The sequence below is a fragment of the Anopheles merus genome, chromosome 2L (assembly GCF_017562075.2).
Source record: "Anopheles merus strain MAF chromosome 2L, AmerM5.1, whole genome shotgun sequence".
NCBI classification, from domain to species: Eukaryota; Metazoa; Arthropoda; class Insecta; order Diptera; family Culicidae; genus Anopheles; species Anopheles merus.
Window position 1 is genome coordinate 43710127 of NC_054083.1, and position 18746 is coordinate 43728872.

An 18746-nucleotide genomic window follows, 5' to 3' on the forward strand; every position below is an offset into this window, starting at 1 on the left:
GCCGGTGTGCGGTCGTGTTTCCCTTTCGTGCATCGTTCGGAAAATGAAGTGCAAAGTCAATGTTCAATTAAATAACGATTTTAACAGTTTTTAAAAGCTTTTGTGCAATGTATCTGCTGTGTGTGTATATCGGAAATCCAATTTAAATTTAATTTATTGTTCCACTGCCCCAAACGTAAGTAATGTGCTGAAGCAATTTCATTACAACATTGAATTTAGCCAAGGACGGAAAGAACGAAATAATGAACACCAAGGTTTTGTTAAAAATTTACAAGAGTAGAGAGGGGTTTACATTTATTGCTATTCACAGATGAACGAATCAACTTAAACAAAATAGTAAAGACAAAATTAAATGAACAGTAAGTGTACCGCTTGCGGGCACACGCAGAACCACCTAGGGCTAGAAGGTGAACGGTTTGTTTGGCCGCTTGTAGTGGTAGCCGTCTTCCTCGAGCGTGTGGGACGGCACTTCGCAGTTCGCTCCCTGGCCACCGTTAGTGCAGCAGAAAGGCAGTACGCCACCGTTAGGGCAGCTAGGTGCAGGGCTAGTCGGAGGTGGTGGCGGTGGTCTCGTTGGGACCGCACAGTTCGGTCCGGAGCCGCCGTTGGTGCAGCAGTACGGTGGAATACCTCCCGCCGGGCATGCCGGTGGCGGTGGAGGAGGTGGTCTAGTTGGTGGTGGTGTCGGTGGTGGTGGCACATAACAGTTCGGGCCACTTCCTCCATTAGTGCAGCAGTACGGTGGCACTCCTCCCGCCGGACAGGTCGGTGGTCGAGTTGGTGGTGGAGGCGGAGGACGAGTCGGAGGTGGGGTCGGTGGCGGTGGAACGTAACAGTTAGGACCGGATCCTCCGTTAGTACAGCAGTACGGTGGGACTCCACCAGCGGGACAACTCGGTGGTCGAGTTGGTGGAGGAGGTGGTGGCCGAGTTGGTGGTGGAGTGGGAGGTGGTGGCACATAGCAGTTGGGGCCACTTCCTCCGTTGGTACAGCAGTACGGTGGCACTCCTCCGGCTGGGCAGGCTGGCGGTGGTGGTGGTGGTCTCGTCGGTACAACGCAGTTAGGTCCTAAAGGCAAGGGGGCATGGTACATTAGAGTCACTGGCTAGAGATTCTATGGAAGGAAGGTATGAAGATGTACTTACCAACTCCTCCATTGGAGCATGGTGGAAGATACTCGTTATCCTTGCCTGGAGTAGGTGGAGGAGGCGTTGGACGGGTTGGTGGTGGAGGTACATAGCAGTTGGGGCCAGTTCCACCATTAGTACAGCAGTATGGAGGAACTCCTCCAGCAGGACAGCTTGGTGGGCGTGTTGGTGGAGGAGGTGGTGGTCGAGTTGGTGGAGGGGTTGGTGGAGGCGGCACATAGCAGTTCGGGCCAGTTCCTCCGTTGGTACAGCAGTAAGGAGGAACACCTCCAGCCGGACAGCTCGGTGGGCGAGTTGGTGGTGGTGGCGGTGGACGAGTCGGTGGTGGGGTCGGTGGCGGTGGAACGTAACAGTTCGGGCCGGATCCTCCGTTTGTACAGCAGTACGGTGGCACTCCTCCCGCCGGACAGCTTGGTGGGCGAGTCGGTGGTGGAGGCGGTGGTCGAGTTGGCGGAGGGGTCGGAGGAGGTGGGACATAACAGTTGGGGCCAGTGCCTCCATTAGTACAGCAGTACGGAGGAACTCCTCCAGCTGGACAACTCGGAGGTCTGGTCGGTGGTGGCGGTGGGGGACGGGTTGGTGGTGGAGTTGGAGGCGGTGGCACGTAACAGTTCGGGCCAGATCCTCCATTCGTGCAACAGTAAGGTGGAACTCCTCCAGCGGGACAGCTCGGAGGGCGAGTCGGCGGTGGACGAGTGGGTGGTGGTGGTGGCGGGGGTGGCACGTAGCAGTTGGGGCCAGTTCCTCCATTAGTACAGCAGTACGGGGGTACACCTCCGGCCGGGCAGCTCGGTGGACGGGTTGGTGGTACTTGGCAGTTGGGTCCTAAAATTAAAGAAGCATTGATTAATGGCTGATTGTTGAAAGCTTGCTCAGTAGAATTAAGATATTATTTTGATAGCGGTCCGAGCTTCTCTTGGTCTTCTTAGGTTCCCCAAGCATTCGATAAGGAGTAACCTACGAAAAGGTCCTGATCATTGTGAAAGAATATTAATCTCTATCTTCCTCGGCGGAACTCTGTTACTTCCTTGCGAGCTTCTGCGCGCTTATTAATTCAGCGGGCTGTCATTATCGTAGAGTGTACCATAATTTGTCACTTAAACTATAAATTCTACTTACCGACACCTCCATTAGGGCAGGGTGGCAGATATCCATTGCTCTGAGTTGTCGGTGGCGGAGGTCTAGTCGGTACAACGCAGTTGGGCCCGGAGCCTCCGTTCGTGCAACAGTATGGCGGAACTCCTCCCGCCGGGCAACTTGGTGGGCGTGTTGGAGGAGGAGGTGGTGGTCGAGTTGGTGGAGGAGTTGGAGGAGGTGGGACATAGCAGTTCGGGCCAGTTCCTCCATTGGTACAGCAGTACGGAGGCACTCCTCCGGCCGGACAGCTCGGTGGACGAGTTGGCGGTGGTGGCGGAGGACGAGTCGGAGGTGGGGTCGGTGGAGGCGGAACATAGCAGTTCGGGCCGGATCCTCCGTTGGTACAACAGTACGGTGGGACACCACCAGCGGGACAGCTTGGTGGGCGAGTTGGTGGTGGTGGCGGTGGACGAGTTGGCGGAGGGGTCGGAGGCGGTGGCACGTAACAGTTAGGACCAGATCCTCCATTAGTACAGCAGTACGGAGGAACTCCGCCAGCTGGACAGCTCGGTGGGCGAGTTGGTGGTGGCGGCGGTGGGCGTGTTGGCGGAGGAGTAGGAGGAGGTGGGACATAGCAGTTCGGACCAGATCCGCCGTTAGTACAGCAGTACGGAGGAACTCCTCCCGCCGGACAGCTCGGAGGACGAGTAGGCGGTGGCGGCGGTGGGCGTGTTGGCGGAGGAGTTGGTGGAGGTGGGACATAGCAGTTCGGGCCGGATCCTCCGTTGGTACAGCAGTAAGGCGGAACACCACCAGCGGGACAGCTCGGTGGGCGTGTCGGCGGAGGAGGCGGAGGACGAGTCGGTGGAGGCGTTGGCGGGGGTGGCACATAGCAGTTCGGGCCGGATCCTCCGTTGGTACAGCAGTATGGGGGGACTCCACCAGCTGGACAGCTCGGCGGAGGCGGTGGTGGTCTCGGAATCACACAGTTAGGTCCTTGTCCTCCATTGGTGCAGCAGTTTGGCGGAACTCCTCCGTTAGGACATCCGAATGGCGGTCTAAGAGTGGCAGAGCACAAAGTATGAAACGCTCATTTATAGTGTTTGTGTGGGAGCTGCATCTTGTGTGCTGGCTTACCTGGGTGCAGGAGTTACGGGTGGTCGCGTTGGTACTACACAGTTCGGTCCTTGGCCTCCGTTCGTGCAGGGCGGGAGATACTCATCTCCCTTCGGTGGTCGGGTGGGAACTACACAGTTAGGACCCTGTCCGCCATTAGTGCAACAGTACGGTGGGACTCCACCAGCGGGGCAGCTTGGTGGTCGAGTTGGTGGAGGAGGTGGTGGCCGAGTTGGTGGTGGAGTGGGAGGTGGCGGCACATAGCAGTTCGGACCGGATCCTCCGTTCGTGCAGCAGTATGGTGGGACTCCTCCCGCTGGACAGCTTGGCGGTGGCGGTGGTGGACGTGTTGGTGGAGGAGTTGGTGGCGGTGGGACGTAACAGTTTGGACCAGATCCTCCGTTAGTACAGCAGTACGGAGGTACTCCTCCTGCCGGACAGCTAGGTGGGCGAGTCGGCGGAGGCGGCGGCGGTGGTGGGACGTAGCAGTTCGGACCAGATCCACCGTTGGTACAGCAGTACGGAGGAACTCCACCGGCTGGGCAACTTGGTGGCGGCGGCGGTCGTGTAGGTGGTGGGGTTGGAGGTGGTGGCACGTAACAGTTCGGGCCAGTTCCTCCGTTGGTACAGCAGTACGGCGGAACACCACCGGCCGGACACGCTGGAGGTGGTGGTCGCGTTGGTGGAGGTGGCACATAGCAGTTCGGGCCGGATCCTCCGTTAGTACAACAGTACGGGGGCACACCACCAGCGGGGCAAGATGGCGGTGGTGGCGGGGTAGGGACTACGCAGTTAGGTCCTTGACCGCCATTGGTGCAGCAGTACGGTGGTACACCCCCAGCGGGACAGCTCGGTGGTGGCGGAAAGGGTACTTTCGGGGGCGTGTAGTCGTACCCGTTCTGGCCCAGGACGGTCGTTATCTCAGCATTGCCGCTAGATGCCGCTAGCAGACAACCGAGTAGCACTAGCAATCGCTGAAAGTGAAATAGGAAAAGTATTTTGGTTAGCAAATGAGGTTATGTGAGGTTATGTATGACCACACAGGGCAAATCAAACCCAAGCTGCCGTACATCTTGATGCCTCATCTCACAAATCATGTTTTTGACGTCATTGCAAAGTTCCGGCGATGGTGGGTGTTCAAAGTGACGCTCGATTTATTACACCTCGTTAACAATGTGAGGCATTCAATCGCATTCAAGCGAGTAATATAAATCATCTCCTCTCTTTGGAAGTGTGAAAATGTACACAAACCGCAGATCAAAGAAATGTTTAGCAATTTCTCGGTCTGTTGGAATGAAAGAGTAGTAATATAATCAAACAGTATTTAGAAATATACTTAAAACCTTTAAAACGCAACTAATTTTCATCGGTTCTGTTCAGTTTAACCTTTTAAAGAATGGTTCACACTTGATGCTAGTGATCATAATTACGATCATATGGAACGTCCCCGCAAGTGCAATTCGATCGATAATTGGTAAAAGATTGATTATGGTTGCCTGAGACCGAACGGCTCAATCTCGTACGGGTTGCCTAGCAACGGCTAAAGCTCGTGTGGGAACGTTAGCATCGATGCATCGACAGTGCAGGACCATGTACACACCACCCTGCCCAACCATCATCGGTGATGACCTACTTTCTGTGCGACCGAGATGGATCTACAGTCAGCGCCGAGCCACACGCGTGTTGGCGTACGGGGGTATGTGATTCTTTATATTTTCGGCAAAGTTCAAGCTTTTACTTTCATCTCACAGCGGCCAGAGTGTGAACAACGATCGGTTTCATCTTTCATTATTTTTTGGCAGGCAGCAGATTCTTGACTGCAAGACAAAACGCGTCTCTGTTGTTTGCCAGTCAGTGGGGGCAGGGTGGGGATTTCGCCGCCCTAAGATGTGGCAAGGTGTGGTAAACCTTTGGAAAGGTGGCTTCATTTATAACGCAAAAGGTTATGAAATGAGAAGGGTAATCAGTGGTCCTGAAAGGTGTAGCGTAATAAAAGCTGATCTTGGCGTTTGTTAACTAAAACGCAATTTTGTTGCTTTGACCAAAACAACAAATCTTAATACAAAGAAAAGGTCGATAATAACCTAATTTAAGAGGCGTCAATTAGAAATTAACGTTTTACGTTAGATCCGGGTTCGTTTCTTCACTCCCGTTGAAATCGTTCGTCCGCAACGCAATCGAGCGGCGTTCAACGAACGTTCAACGCGTCAACTGTCGCATCGCAAAAGCGTTTGACGCGTTTGACGTTCTATCGAACTTTTTGCTACCTAGAAACCACAATGTATCGCTCGCTGAGGATGTATGTGTGCGTGTGTGTGTGTGTGTGTGTGTGTGTGTGTGTGTGTGTGTGTGTGTGTGTGTGTGTGTGTGTGTGTGTATACCGATTGGTGCATCTTCGAATGACACACTGCAGCGGTGAGCAGCATTCACACAGTGAGGCAGTATTGTGTTGCGGTTTATCGCAATTGTATGACATAACTTTATCGTTTTAAATGTTAAAGGTAAGCATAGACACCCAGATGATGGGATGGCTTGCTGACTGTCTCTCACCTTACCAAGCCGGGGGGGTTTTGTCACAGGTCAACCATTGGGTGTTTTAGAGTGCAACTTACCCATTCACGGCGGCTAAATAAAGGACTATACCATATCATTTGCAGTTTGCGTCGATAGAAATAGTCAAAAATTGTTCGAACTTTCTCTACCGACCCTGACCTGATCTTTCTGGTGGATCTTTAAATATTTTTAAACCGCCCGAGATCAAGATCAAAATAAATTTACACACTAACAGACGCACATTCGGGCTATTCGGTGCATCGCGTAATCTCTTCTCGTGTGTTCGTTGCCATGCGAACAGTATTTGCATATGGTTGGTTTTGTTGACGCATGCCGAAAAAGGTTGAAAAAAGACGATTTTGGGCCTAGTTTTTAGCCGGTTCGGGGTGTTGGAAAGCCTGGACCATTTTAGAGATCAGCGTGCGCATTGTTTCGTAACCGATTTTGGATCTATAAGTTGGCCTTCAAGCAATGGCAAACGTGGACGACCCTCTCGCGGCTGTGACATTGGGATGCTGCCCGACTAATAAATATGTTATGAGCACTTTGACGAATATGTTTCTACATTTCTAGTGACACCTCGCACCGATGATGAATTACCGGTTTGGGGCGTTCCAAAAACACGCACTTGGGAGCTGCCCGGACCCAACCGGAGACCCTTTAGCTTGGCCAGCTGCAGCAACATTTCGACTTGCGCGTTCGAATGTAAATGTCGACGATCGTGCTTTTGATAAAAGGATGAAAAAGGAGCGACGCCCTAAGGCCACGGATCTGTGGTGTGTGTTTTCTGTTTCTGTTTCTTTCTCTTATGCTCAGCTGGCCACTTCTGGAGGGGGGTTTGTTGGGATCACACGAGATACCGTTGATGCGCGTGAACTACTCCCGGCTGATCATTAGGTAATCGATCGGACGATCGGTATTTTTGACTTTTTTTTGCTACCTGCGCTTTGTTTATGAGGATGGCTCCTCCAAATGGTGTGCCGTGATGATGCCTAGGTGTCTATGTCAAGCACATAACGGCCTAACCTTGACGGGGGTCGTAAAACGGTGTCCGGCTGATCCGGACTCGGTTCGGGCGTGGTGGAAAAGGGAAATGTTTTTATAATTTAATTATAAACTCAGCAGATTTAATCCCAATTGGTTGTCAACTTGGTGCAGCACACCTTTGGAAAACATCGTGTATGCTAATATGCCTGTCGCTTGATTTCGATCACGCGGTGACCTTGGTCCACATTGTGTTTTGAAAAATACCTACAAATGGAAAATTAAGATACCGCAAATTCGCATAAATTAATCGTTTATTTCTTTGTTCGAAGCTCGTTAACGAATCATAATTTCATGGCGAAATCGAAATCGATAAACAAAACATCCAAGCTATGCTCCGTAATGAGCTGCCGGTGTGACGTCCCTAAGGTTAGCTTTTCTCCACCTCAAAAATATGTTGAGAAACAACATCGCTGTCGCGAAACTCCTGCTCGCACAAATAAAAGGGGTTAGCATTTTCAATTATCAACTATCGGCAGTGGAGCCGCGCATTTCATAACATCTGCTTTCTGCTCTTCTGGTGACATTTTGTTGCCGTAGAGAAAGAGAGAGAGACAGGGCCGGGAGCAAAAGGGGTGACACATAATAGCATGATAAACACTCCGATCCCTTCGCGAACCGGGAATTGAATGGGGATTGCTGGCAAATTCAACTTCCCCGCCCGAATCGTATTAAGCGTGCCGAAAAGTAGAGGAGATACTGTAAGTGGCCATCTCGTGTAGAAAAAAAAGTGCACAAACAGAACTTAACCTCAATTGGTTGCTCACAAATTACGAGGGTCGACGTCGTTCTTTGAGCGTCGTTGTTACACTCTTCCAGTTTCGAATTGGAATCGATTGAACTTTTCAGCGCATCATTAATCAACACCGCACACCGTTTATGGTTATTGGCGGTTGTCGGGCGGGAAGGGGATCGTCCAGCAGCTCGCCTCACTGGGCTGCAATCGTTAGAATGTCGTTTGCAGTCGGTTTGCTGGCTGCCCGGCCCCTTTCGTAGCGCGCAAAAATGAACCGTGATAATATGGGAGACCCCTTCAGGGGAGGGGATCGGCAGAAGGTCTGCCAAAACGCCCACGATGCACCACCGTCTGGGTGAAGAGGTGCAGAATAGCATAGGCGTTTGTGTGTGTGTGTGTGTGTGTGTTTTTGTAAGGGTGCCAAACGAGCTCAAGGTGTGGTGCAAATCGCCCGTTTTTTTTCATCTTCTCCATTCGCCAACGTCAAGTGCTGCCGAAGTAAGTCGCGAGCTGGCTGGCTGGCAATGTGTTAAGTGATTTAAACTGATGAACCTAAGTAGTAATAAGTGTTATTACTAGTGCACATGATGATTGGATGATTCTTCGATGTGGGCAGGAGTTCGCCTGCAGTGAGGCGTTGGATACAAATTATAGGCTGCAGAGACCTCTATCAAGATCCGGTGTATTTTAGAGTGTGCTTGATATTTGCACAAGCGTGCGCTGTGGTGGTCGAGGGGCAACGGGGGTCTTAGTCCCGTGAAGAAGACAGCGCGTGTGGCGAATGTCTCAAATTTCCTCTGCACGAACGTTCTTTTCTCATGTCAATGTCATTTTTCGTATCGAACGCATCAACCGAACACCTGTCTGACGTAAGAACGCGATTTTGGAATGCTGTTACTTAACTGTAAACAGCAATTATAACATTAAGGAGAATATTTCTTGATCTTTAAGATTAAAAATAGTATTTGTTGGTCAGTTTAAAAAAAGAAGAATAGCAAATAACTTCCACCCCTTGTTACGCTGAAACATAAATGGCAAGCCCAACACCCATCACCAGCGACCAATAAAACGAAACATAAATCACTTGCTGCTTGATCGCCGGGCCCACCGTTTGAGCGTTGGGCGGCGGCGTGCAGCTTCCTTCATCTATCATTCCCTCGGCTGTGGCGTTGTTTATTTTTGTCACAGACAAACACACCAGTCTCGTCACCAGTTCTATTTGTGTGCATATCCGCGTGCGATGTCGTAATCGCCCTGCCGCGTGTTATTAAAAGCGTCATCCTTACGGAACGTCGACCAGCTTCTCTGGTGGCTCCTTCGCATGCTATTCAGCACCCCTTTCGGGCATGACCTCTGCCACAGGTCGGCCGTCGGTGTGCAGCGATTAATGTTGGATCCATAACCGAAGGCGTTTATGAGAAATGCGTTTATGCCCGTTTGTGCAGAAAACGAAGAAGAGACAGCGAGCGAACGAACCAACAAAAACCATGGCAAATAACAAATGAGCCTCGCAGCAGCGATTGACGCCTTCACTGGATGGGGAGGGACTTTTATTGCATGTGTGCAAAAAAACAAAATTATATGCAATAGAAATGTCATGAAATTACAACACACTCCACATAGAAATGCGAATGGATGAGGGCAAAAAAGCAACGTCCAAAAATCTCACTTTAAACTTCACCACTCCGGGTCAAACGTCAGCCGGAGCCTTTGGCAGCACCAAACATGCAAGAATAGACACAAACGCACGTACAATGACCCCGATTGCGGAAAGCATGGGAAACTGACACCCATCTCCCGGGCGCGCTAATCAAACCCACCGGCTTTTGACACAAATGTCGCAGAAACGAGCATAAAAACGTGTAACCCGTCGGTGCAGAACATGCACCTTCACACACACACGCAAAGACACACGCGAGCGCGATCGTACTGGAAATTACACAGGATGCCACCGGTGTGGCGATGATGTGGTGGCGTAGGGCCATTGGCGTTGCATAATCCGGGCGCGATCGGCGATCGAACTTCGAAGTTGGAAGAAAAAAAAAACTAATAATCTTACAAAGGCACCAGCAGCAGCAGACACTTTGCCGAAAAGGTTAGCGATGAGCAAACGGGGAAGATTAGGTGTTTGCAGTGCTACCACCCCCTAGTAAGAGGGCAAGTAAAAAAGCTACTACTCCCCCAACCTCAACATGGGGAGGTCAGTGCATTTTTCCTTTCATACTTCTCCATCGTGTCGCAAACCGAGCGTAAAGAGGGAAGTTGTGAAAAAGTAGTGAAAAAAAATATACCGTGCGGGAAAATTCGTCGTGGAACATAAAACAAAATGAGCTTGCAGCGCTCCCTGCACTCTTCCCGCCGGATGGTTCGTTTCGGGGGTTTTGGGTGGGAGGGTTGGACTGCAAGTGGTTCTGTTTTGCGACATTTGCTCCTTTTTTTATTATCGCTCAGTTTTGCACTTCAGTTGCATGTAACGAAGTCGTTTTTTTTCTCTTCCCTCTGTTGCTTTTTCTTTGTTTGAAATTGCTCGCAAAAAAGGGTTTCTACCGACTCAGTGTTTTTACCATTTTTCAATTGTGTGTGTGTGATTTTATCATTTGTCCACCCTTGCGATTGGCTCGCGCGTTAAACGAGCCAGCAGAATAAAGGTTGTAGAAAAATGTAAATACAGTTCTCACGACTAAACGTTTTGCGTCAAGCCGGCAGGCCGCAACAAAGTAAGTTGCTGCCGTTTTGTTCGGCTTACACATTTTCCTATCTCAATCCATGCAATAATGGCCAATTACTAATGCAGCTCATCGGAATCGCAATCAAGCAGGGGAAAGGGTAGCTGAATGTCAATTATATCTGCGACGAGCAGTGATCGCAAGCGAAAGGATATTTAATTTGAATTTTCGCACGTGTCACACAGTTGTGATGAGCGGTTTAATGAGGTTTTCACAGACACACAAGGACACACACACGCAAACGCATAATCTCACAGTGGATAGAAATGTCACAACCCGGATCTGCAGTACGGAACACTCTCCTGCGACTAAACGTTTGTTGTAAAGTATAACATTCTCACCATTTTGTTTTGCACGATCGCACCACGATGCTACACGAAATTCCGACGCTTGGCAGCGTCCACACAAGCACTGAGTGTCCTTTTTCAAACTGTCCTTTTGCACACCTTTGCACAAACATGCACTCCACCACTCACGTACACTAAACAAACACGCTCAAACGCTCCCTTCAAGTCGTCGTGCAACACGTGCGAAGTGCGCTGTGTTCGTCGTTGCTGTTGTCCCGCTAGCGCCCGGGCACATAAGGTTCACACGACTGAACGACCGATCCGTATGGCACGGTTTATTTATATTCGTCGGCAGATTTAGGGTGGCTACCGACCATCCATCCGTCCAGGCAGTGGGGGAGTGGGGGAGCCCCACGTCGAAACGTGGACGGCCCTGGAGCACACGCAGCCTTACAGGAGACAGGCGGCAAGCTCATCAACCGTCTCATCCTTTCCGTGCGAGCGAGACATGATGCAGCATCGTTTAGGGGCGAGAATTAGTGGCGGCCCGCAAGTGCACACCACCCCGCCTGACATGCCCTACCCGAGGGTGCGTGTGTGCCTGTGTTCGATCTTAGTCAGCGTGCGCGGTTCCAGCTCGTCCACACCCCTTCCTAAGCGTCTTGGGCACTCTCGTGAGCTCCCTCTCTCTCTCTCTCTCTCTCTCGCTCGGAAGCTTGTCCGCGCGGAGGAAGGGGCCCAGAGACAATGGGCCCGTGTGTACAGTGCCGGCAAACAAACAGCCTCAGCAGCAGCATCCCGGTACCGGCTACTAAGGCGCAGACTAAGGCGGCTAAGAGAGCAACAAATCGAAAAGAGAGTGAGAGTGAACGTGCGCCACTACTTGCGGAGCACTCACAGCACTGTCCCTACCCGAGGCTCGTTGCGATCCCTCTCGAGGTGTGCGAGTGTCGTCGACTATTATGTGTACTTTCTTGGGTAGGGAAAAAGGTCACCGGCGGCGCGCGCGCGCGCACGTCATTCCACCGATGCTTGGGAGCTTTACCGTCGGTCGATCTTCGGTAGCGTCTTCATTTGCCTGCCGATCCCGGTGGTGTTGACAGAGTGTACTGCTGGTCTTGCAATTACCGATCGCTACTTCGTTAAGATCTTGGATTTGTTTGTTACTAACGCTGGCCAATCATCTCACGTGAGGCTCTTGCTCGAGGAAGGATTCAAATCTGCTCCGTACCTTATCGTTCAGGTTTTAAACGGGCAGATAACCACATTATCTCTGAGGGTGGCATTTGGACTTGATTAGAGTGCAACGTGTGCGCCGGTCCGGTGCTGTATCTGATTTGTCCATCGGCTGTGCTTTCAAGGTGGGTTAGACCACGCCTCAGCGTCTGTTTTTGAATGTGGTTCACACCTTCACCCCGAGACTGTAGTCGAGACTGAGTCGTCGTCTGCGCCACACACTAATCGATGATCGATTAGAACCGGGCAGAGTTTGCGTGACCAGTTCGATTCATCAAACCACTAAACTGATCGTTTATAAATACAAAAAGGAGTGTGACTGTTTTTTGGAATGTTGTGGGAGGAAGACTTGTGCAATGTGAGTCGCCGGCGAGCGTTGGGTGATAAATTTAAAATACTACCTTTAAAATTGCCATCTGCTAGAGTTTCATACAGGGAGGAACGGTGGGTTCCAGTTTTTTTTTTATTGTAGGTTAGGGTGTTGTGGCGAGATAAGGCGAGCTGTAACTTTGATGATTTTGAATGATTTTTTGAACGCCCAACATGTATCGGCTATCCACGACACACCTTTTTTCCCCGATTCTACGGGGAAACCCATTTTACATAATACCGAACTTTACATAATAATGTGAAGAAATTTGAGGTATGAGTCACGATCGATCGAATACGCCTCATGAAATGTGGCATGCGTTGATGTGCAAATTGTGCGCAATTTAAAAATCATTTTCAGACTTTCCAAAAATAGCAAAACGGTGACCAACCTGACCTTACCGCAGCGTCTATTTTATTTTCTCACGATTTTGGTAATCTTTATTCCCCTTCTCATGTGTGCTCCCAACTGTGGCATGTATTTTGTCGGTCTGAGCATTTTGCGATTGTTCGATTGTATTGACGCCGGATTACCGATTTCTTTGACTTATGATCGTAATTGCCGCTGGAGAATCGTTGCATCGTAATTTGTCAACTTAATTTCCTTCTCCAACGATCGATTGCATCGTAGGCAAGCATCCGATTACCAGGTGGTCTGATCCTGAGGCTACATTGGAATGCATCCCGCACTGAACGTATCAACACTGCAAGATCCAATCCGTAATGCAAATACGCTGCGCTTGACCTTGCAATCGTTGAAGTAGAAAGTGTCCAGTTTTAAAGATGCGTCCGTTAAAAAGAGTGATTTTATGGGTGGAATGGGTAGTGTGCTACATTGTCAAACCAAGCGATCGGGACAAGATTGCAGTATTATGGATTGCAGTTTACTATATTTGAACTTTTATTTTGAAAAGCTGCTCCAAAGTGTTGCTAAGATCGACTGAATCTCTGAAACAAGATTGTAGTGCATGGCGTAACTTGTTCTGAAGATCCTGTCAGATGCATAAAGCTGTTCTGTATCGATCTTCTTCTATTTGGCGTAACACGTCCTACGCGGACATGCCGGTCTATACAGGCTTTCGAGACTTAATTTTTTACAACGCAGCCGGATAGTCAATCCTTGCTACAGGGAGACGGTCCATTCTAGACTTGAACTGATGACGGGCATATTATTGAGTTGTTCGAGTTGACGACTGTAATACGAGACCGCCCTGTATCTATCTAGTTATGCTTATTGAAGTGTCAATTATTGTAACTTCCAAGTGTTTTACTACATTGAGATGTGATTTTCATATTTATTTCTTCCTTTAGCAGTAAATATTACAATCAGCAACCAAACCTGTCCTTCCATTCCACATTTAACTCCAACATCCCATCCTTTGCCGGCCCGGACCTAACCACACCCTGGCCAATCACAACCATTGCACCATTTCAAACGATTCCGAACGATTTGCAATACGCTTCCACGAGCTAATCATATTATCCGGATGAGTGTGGCGACAAGAATTATGATGCGATTTCCATCTCATCTCCAATGCAAATCTTTCGCCCCCCGCCTTGAAGAGCAGACTCGATTCCAACGCTCGGAGGGCGGTCTAAAGCTGTTTTATTGACCGTGATGCTCTGGTGGTGGTTGTCACTACTTTTTGCAGTTGCATTTCTACGCCCCACATGGACTCCTGGCCGCTTGTGCTTGTGTGTTAAGGTTTCTAGCGCAAGGTCACGGGGGATTTTTTTTCTCTTCAGTTTGATGCTATTTCTGCTAAAGCTCTATCGTCGGCCTTTGCGATGGATAAGAGCATTGAACCTGACGATCGCGTGTCGGCACGCAAGTGCAAGTGCCAATCGATAAAGACTCTCACTAAAATTGCGTGCATCCAGCAGACGAATGCGCTGTCCTGATGCATATCGCCGGATCAATCAAAATCAATCACCTTCCCGGTTCCGGTAACGTCAGGAACAATTTTCCTGTGCGCAAAGCTTCCGCAGCGGAGGGGCAATGTGTGAAAAGCATCCGTGGTGAAAATCATGGCATCCAAGGTCAGCAAGGCTTCCGATCGGGTGCATCCGTGGGATTGCATGTGGCCCACAGGTGGCTTGTGCCTTCCCTTTCGCAACCCGCTTGCCATTTCGCCAGCACGTGTTTCGCAATCTTTGGCAGTTTCGGATCTGCGGACGTTTGCGCAACCCATAAACGGACAGGGTGCGAACACGACCCACTCGGGGGGCGGGTTTGGGGATGGTAAATAGGGGTGGTATGTGTATGTGCTGGGTTGCGTTTTCGACACCGCACCAGCGAAGGGGTTAAGTCGTTAGACTTTGTTTTTACGCACGCGGTATTCTCGCGGTAGTGTGTGGGCGCTTTCTTTGGCTGAATATTCATAACTGCCCTGGTCGCGGGTCTGCAGGACACGGTTCGCGACGGGCCGGCGAAGAGAGAGCGGCAAGAGCGCAGGATTTTGGCTATGAATTTTTAAATAGAGGAAACCTTTACCATAACACCGCTTTGGAGCATAATAGGCGCGCTTCGGCTAGGTTCGCGTTGGGCAAAGACGGGGAGCGCGCATTGTGCGTTGTGATCATGTTTATGCCACCATCTGGTGGTAGCGCTGTGAAAACTGCCATCCCTGCTCGGTGCTAAGAGCGCTCAAGGCTTCTCTTTTCTTTTTGTTGGCAATTTCTTGTTTTATTTTTGGGGTTGATTATATTACTCGTCCGGTTGATGAATTACATTTTGGCGCCGGTTATGTCTCATCGAAATTGATAATAATGTTGATAAATTTCGCCATTTTCGTTGGTGCGGTAGCGCGTTTCGTTTCGTCGCTCCCGCGCATGATTGATACGGTCCTTGACAGACAATTTAGCATGTTTGCTTTTAAGGATGTTGAACTTTTCCACACAACGGTGTCTAATGTTATCGGTTTGTTTTGTTATGTTTTTGAACTGTCATTTTTTTATAATGGTTTATTTTTGTCCATCAATAATGAATAATGATTGTATAATCTTCAACTTTGTTAGCCTCATTTCTATTTTCTATTTCTATAGTTTAAAGCTTTGAAACTCATAAATACCACCTGTAGCACTGTCAAGTAAAGTACTAGCTATATTTCATACGATTTTCTTGATTTATTTCTCATAAACTTTTTATTTCTCGGCAAAGCTCGCGTACTAATGTATCACACTTTGTGAACTGAAATGTTTACTGGAGCGTCTTAAGACTCTTAACATTAAGAAAAAGACCTTTTTTTAGTTTAATGTTGTCGGTACTACCAACTTCAAGTCACTGAGTTCATTTTGTTGGTATTTTCGTCTTCACCCGGTAGCAAAGAAAGTATCTGCCATTTTCCTCTCGATTGCAAGGAATATAATTGATCTTTTCTCGCGTAGCAATTCTATAATAAAAAAAATATATGTAGTTAAAATACCGACAATGTGAATGTATCGTCTAGTCAATTGATTTAGTCCACAACAAATGCCGGATATGTTTATCCAGAGCCTTACAGAGATGATACTAGAATACAATGTTTATACAGTAGGTGACCGCAGAAGTTCGCTAACTGGAGTGATTCTTCTTCTTCTTCTTTGGCACAACAACCGCTGTCGGTCAAGGCCTGCCTGCACCCACTAGTGAAGTGAGCTTGACTTTCAGTGACTTATTGTTACCATAGCAGGATAGTCAAGTCCTACGTATGGGGGCAAGGTGTATTCGGGACTTGAACCCATGACGGGCATGTTATTACGTCGTACGAGTTGACGACTGTACCACCAGACCGGCTTTGACTGGAGTGATTATTAGTTGAATAAATAGATAAATTAAATGTCAAAACCTAAAACATCCGCAATCTTACGAAGCGAAATTCATAGCAAATGTGCTTTTTTCTCACAAATGTTACCTCTCAGTTAGCGGTCACCTACTGTATCATATAAATTCGGCAATCAGGAGACTTTTCGGATATTTTGTTATTGAAAGTCAGCAATAATCGACTGGCAAGTGACGTATTGTTTACTAAGAACGATGTAATCCGTCCCATTAAGAAGCAGCTAAAAAAATTGTGAATGCTAACTGTTAGTGCTCCATTGCAGAAGATCATCTATCCTTAGAGGAAGGAAATCTTTTGCAGCGTTCTAACAATAACACTCAATCTCACATTGAAGCAGCTTTAGCCCCCAACCACACTCTCGACTATTCAACACAATCCAATTACTACTGCCTAACTGCTTTGCAGTGATGAATCTGCCTTATAACGCCATGCTTCCACTCGAACGGTTCCGATGCGACTGAGTTAATTTAAATAGAAGCGGCCACTATTTCTTTCGTTATCGTGATACTGTGCTAAGTGGGGGAGAACTAGATACACATACACATTTGGAAGCACACGATTGATACGGGGTGACAGTGAACGATCGGCTGAAGCATCTTTCAGCCACAGTGGTGAAATAGAGTTCAGTAACTACTTAACATTTATCGAGACATTTCAGCAGCCTTGCAGTTTTGTGTTTGGGTGTTTAGCGCATGTTAGATTAGCTGGATGTTAGATTGAGCTAGTAGAAAAAATATGGCATTTTAAATACATTCGTTGAACTCTCTGGTTCGTTCATTCTTTCCAGAGCGCAGCATTTCCATATCTTCCTGTTTTTTGCGTGTGTTATCAAAGCTAATTTTGGTTCATTTCTTCATTCGGTGTGTCAAATGTCACGGGTGAGTTATCACCAGTGTCTTTGGCATGAATAATTATTTGGGAACGAATTGAAAAGAAGAACTTTGAAGATGATCTTCAACCTGTCAGAAATGTATTACCTCAAAGGTTGAAAGGTTGAAGTAATTCATATTCAAGTCTCAAAATTAGGTATGAAAATAATTCTAATAAATAAACCATTGTACTTCAGCACGTTGTTATCTCAGTGTCAGTCAAATCGAAACACACCAAAAAGAACATATAACCTTACAAACCAATTCTTCCATGTCGGGGTATACACGAAAGAAAAAGACATAAATTAAGAACCATTTGCCAACATCCGGTTCTGTAGGCTCCATTCAGCGCTCAAAGCAACCAGACCTCACAATCCTGATATATTTTTGGTCCATTTGGTCTCCCAGCAGCCCGGGTTCTAATTCTAACTGCCTCGAAATCGGCGACTCGCGAGGATCGGACCCAAAAGCGGCATGCTAAATTCCGTGCATTTAATTTTGGCAAATAAATATAAAAAGCGTCAACCGATAACAAACGCCAAAACAAGGCCATAACCAGTTCACCTCTTCAACTTTTTGTGCCTCGGTGTGTTTTAGAACCCGAAAGCAATCCAAACTATCTGCCCCGGTTCGGTTCACAGGGGAGGATAAATATCAAAAGGTCAGGCAGAATTCACCCCCTTTGGTCAGCTTAGAATCGACAGTGTCTTGCCGGGTGGGCAGGGGGTGACAGTGGATCTGTATACTGGTAGGATCGTTTCCCCCCGACAGCGACAGGTTTTTGCTGAATGCAGAATTGATATTCAGCACACAAGCTCCTTAAGCTTCCTTGTTCTCCTTCTCGGTTGAAGTTTCCTTTTGTTAAGTATAGAAAACCATCAGAAGGAAGTAATTCAGTCGGTAATTTTGTCGTCGCAGGTCCATTTCTCTTCTGACGATACATTTCAATCTGGATTGGTCCTAGCGATAGGTTATCTTGTTTCGAATTTTCGTCCCATCATCACGATGACATCGATCAAATGATGGAACCGTATCCTTGACTTTTAGTAACCTCTTGCAGCAGTTCAGTATGCTTTGGGTAGTGGGTTTGTTTTCCAAATCTGATACCACTTCTAGAGTTGCCAAAATGCCGAGATTTCTGCCTCTTTTCTACGATCATACAAACCCACCGGGCACCCAGGCGCATCATTTCACCCGCAAACGACTTCCTACCTCCCCAGACATTCTACCCGTTTGTCGCGTCTAGGCCACTGCCACTGGCCAACGCCGCTTGGTGGGTTCGCGAACTTTTGTCACACACACACGCCGGGCAACCGGGCGGAGAACCAGTTTCACTTTTGGTCACCGGCTTCGACTCACCTGAATGTTTCGAGTCTATCGCGAGCAATCTTCCCTGTCGCTTTTGTCTGTTTGTTTTTTTGTTATGTCCGTTCTTTTTCGCTTAGATGTCGGCGAACCGATTCGCGCACTCTTTCTGGCGGCCTGGACCTGGACTGTCTCAAAGTTCAGCCGAGTGTTTTGCAAAATTTCTTTCACCCAAGCGGGTCCGAACTCGCTGCCGTCTTCCTGTCGAAGGTCACGCGGTGTGTTGAACGATGATAGCAGATGGATCGTCGGGCTAAGCATCTCGGCTTGGATGGGGTGCAGCAGGCGAACAAAAAATTAGTTTGGTTCCATATTCAAATGAGCCGAAAACCCGAACCGCGAAATGGTTTCAGCAAGAATTCGGACCACTATCACCGGTATATCCAACGCCCGGAGCGT

At 48.5% G+C, this 18746-nt stretch overlaps 1 protein-coding gene across 1 annotated transcript; it reads right to left on the bottom strand.

The window, feature by feature from the left end:
- Nucleotides 1-255: 255 nt before the first annotated feature.
- On the bottom strand, nucleotides 256-11018 carry LOC121593020 (basic proline-rich protein-like). Its single transcript, XM_041915035.1, has 5 exons — nucleotides 10742-11018; nucleotides 3363-4315; nucleotides 2268-3283; nucleotides 1146-1973; nucleotides 256-1068 (listed from the first exon to the last, which is right to left on the bottom strand). The coding sequence occupies exons 1-5, from the start codon at nucleotides 10742-10744 to the stop codon at nucleotides 401-403; spliced, it is 3468 nt and encodes a 1155-aa protein (XP_041770969.1). The 5' UTR covers nucleotides 10745-11018; the 3' UTR covers nucleotides 256-400.
- Between the last annotated feature and the right edge of the window lie 7728 nt (nucleotides 11019-18746).

Coding starts and splice junctions, on each gene's coding strand:
- LOC121593020 (XM_041915035.1), bottom strand. Junction 3,284..3,362: donor CCCGTAACTCCTGCACCCAG/GTAAGCCAGCAC, acceptor TGCCACTCTTAG/ACCGCCATTCGGATGTCCTA. Junction 1,974..2,267: donor CTGCCCTAATGGAGGTGTCG/GTAAGTAGAATT, acceptor CTTTAATTTTAG/GACCCAACTGCCAAGTACCA.